Source organism: Fukomys damarensis, unplaced genomic scaffold, assembly GCF_012274545.1.
Source record: "Fukomys damarensis isolate Sample0158 unplaced genomic scaffold, DMR_v1.0_HiC HiC_scaffold_23, whole genome shotgun sequence".
Lineage (NCBI taxonomy): Eukaryota > Metazoa > Chordata > Mammalia > Rodentia > Bathyergidae > Fukomys > Fukomys damarensis.
In genome coordinates, this window is record NW_022900935.1 from 56,507,547 (window position 1) to 56,507,992 (window position 446).

The window sequence follows — 446 nt, forward strand, 5'->3', positions numbered from 1 at the left end:
GCAGGCCGCGCCCCCGCAGCCCCCGCAGGCTCACACTCTGACCGCGCTGAGCAGCGAGCCCGGGCAGTCGCAGCGAACGCACATCAAGACGGAGCAGCTGAGCCCCAGCCACTACAGCGAGCAGCAGCACTCGCCGCAGCAGATCGCCTACAGCCCCTTCAGCCTGCCGCACTACAGCCCCTCCTACCCGCCCATCACCCGCTCGCAGTACGACTACACCGACCACCAGAGCTCCGGCTCCTTCTACAGCCACGCCGCGGGCCAGGGCTCTGGTCTCTACTCCACCTTCACGTACATGAACCCGGCCCAGCGCCCCATGTACACCCCCATCGCCGACACCTCTGGGGTCCCTTCCATCCCGCAGACCCACAGCCCGCAGCAGTGGGAACAACCCGTCTACACACAGCTCACCCGGCCTTGAGAGGAGACAACCACCCCCACCCCGA

The 446-nt window shown here is 67.7% G+C and overlaps 1 protein-coding gene across 1 annotated transcript in view; it reads left to right on the plus strand.

Moving 5' to 3' along the window:
* The window catches only part of Sox9 (SRY-box transcription factor 9), a gene marked incomplete at its 5' end in the record, with an annotated part of 9,063 nt that overhangs the window by 8,364 nt on the left and 253 nt on the right, over positions 1-446 (plus strand). The window contains one exon of the mRNA XM_033767415.1: positions 1-444. This exon is cut by the window's left edge and continues 23 nt beyond it. Within this exon, the coding sequence (XP_033623306.1) occupies positions 1-421 (421 nt within the window). The remainder of the gene's footprint in view (positions 445-446) is intronic.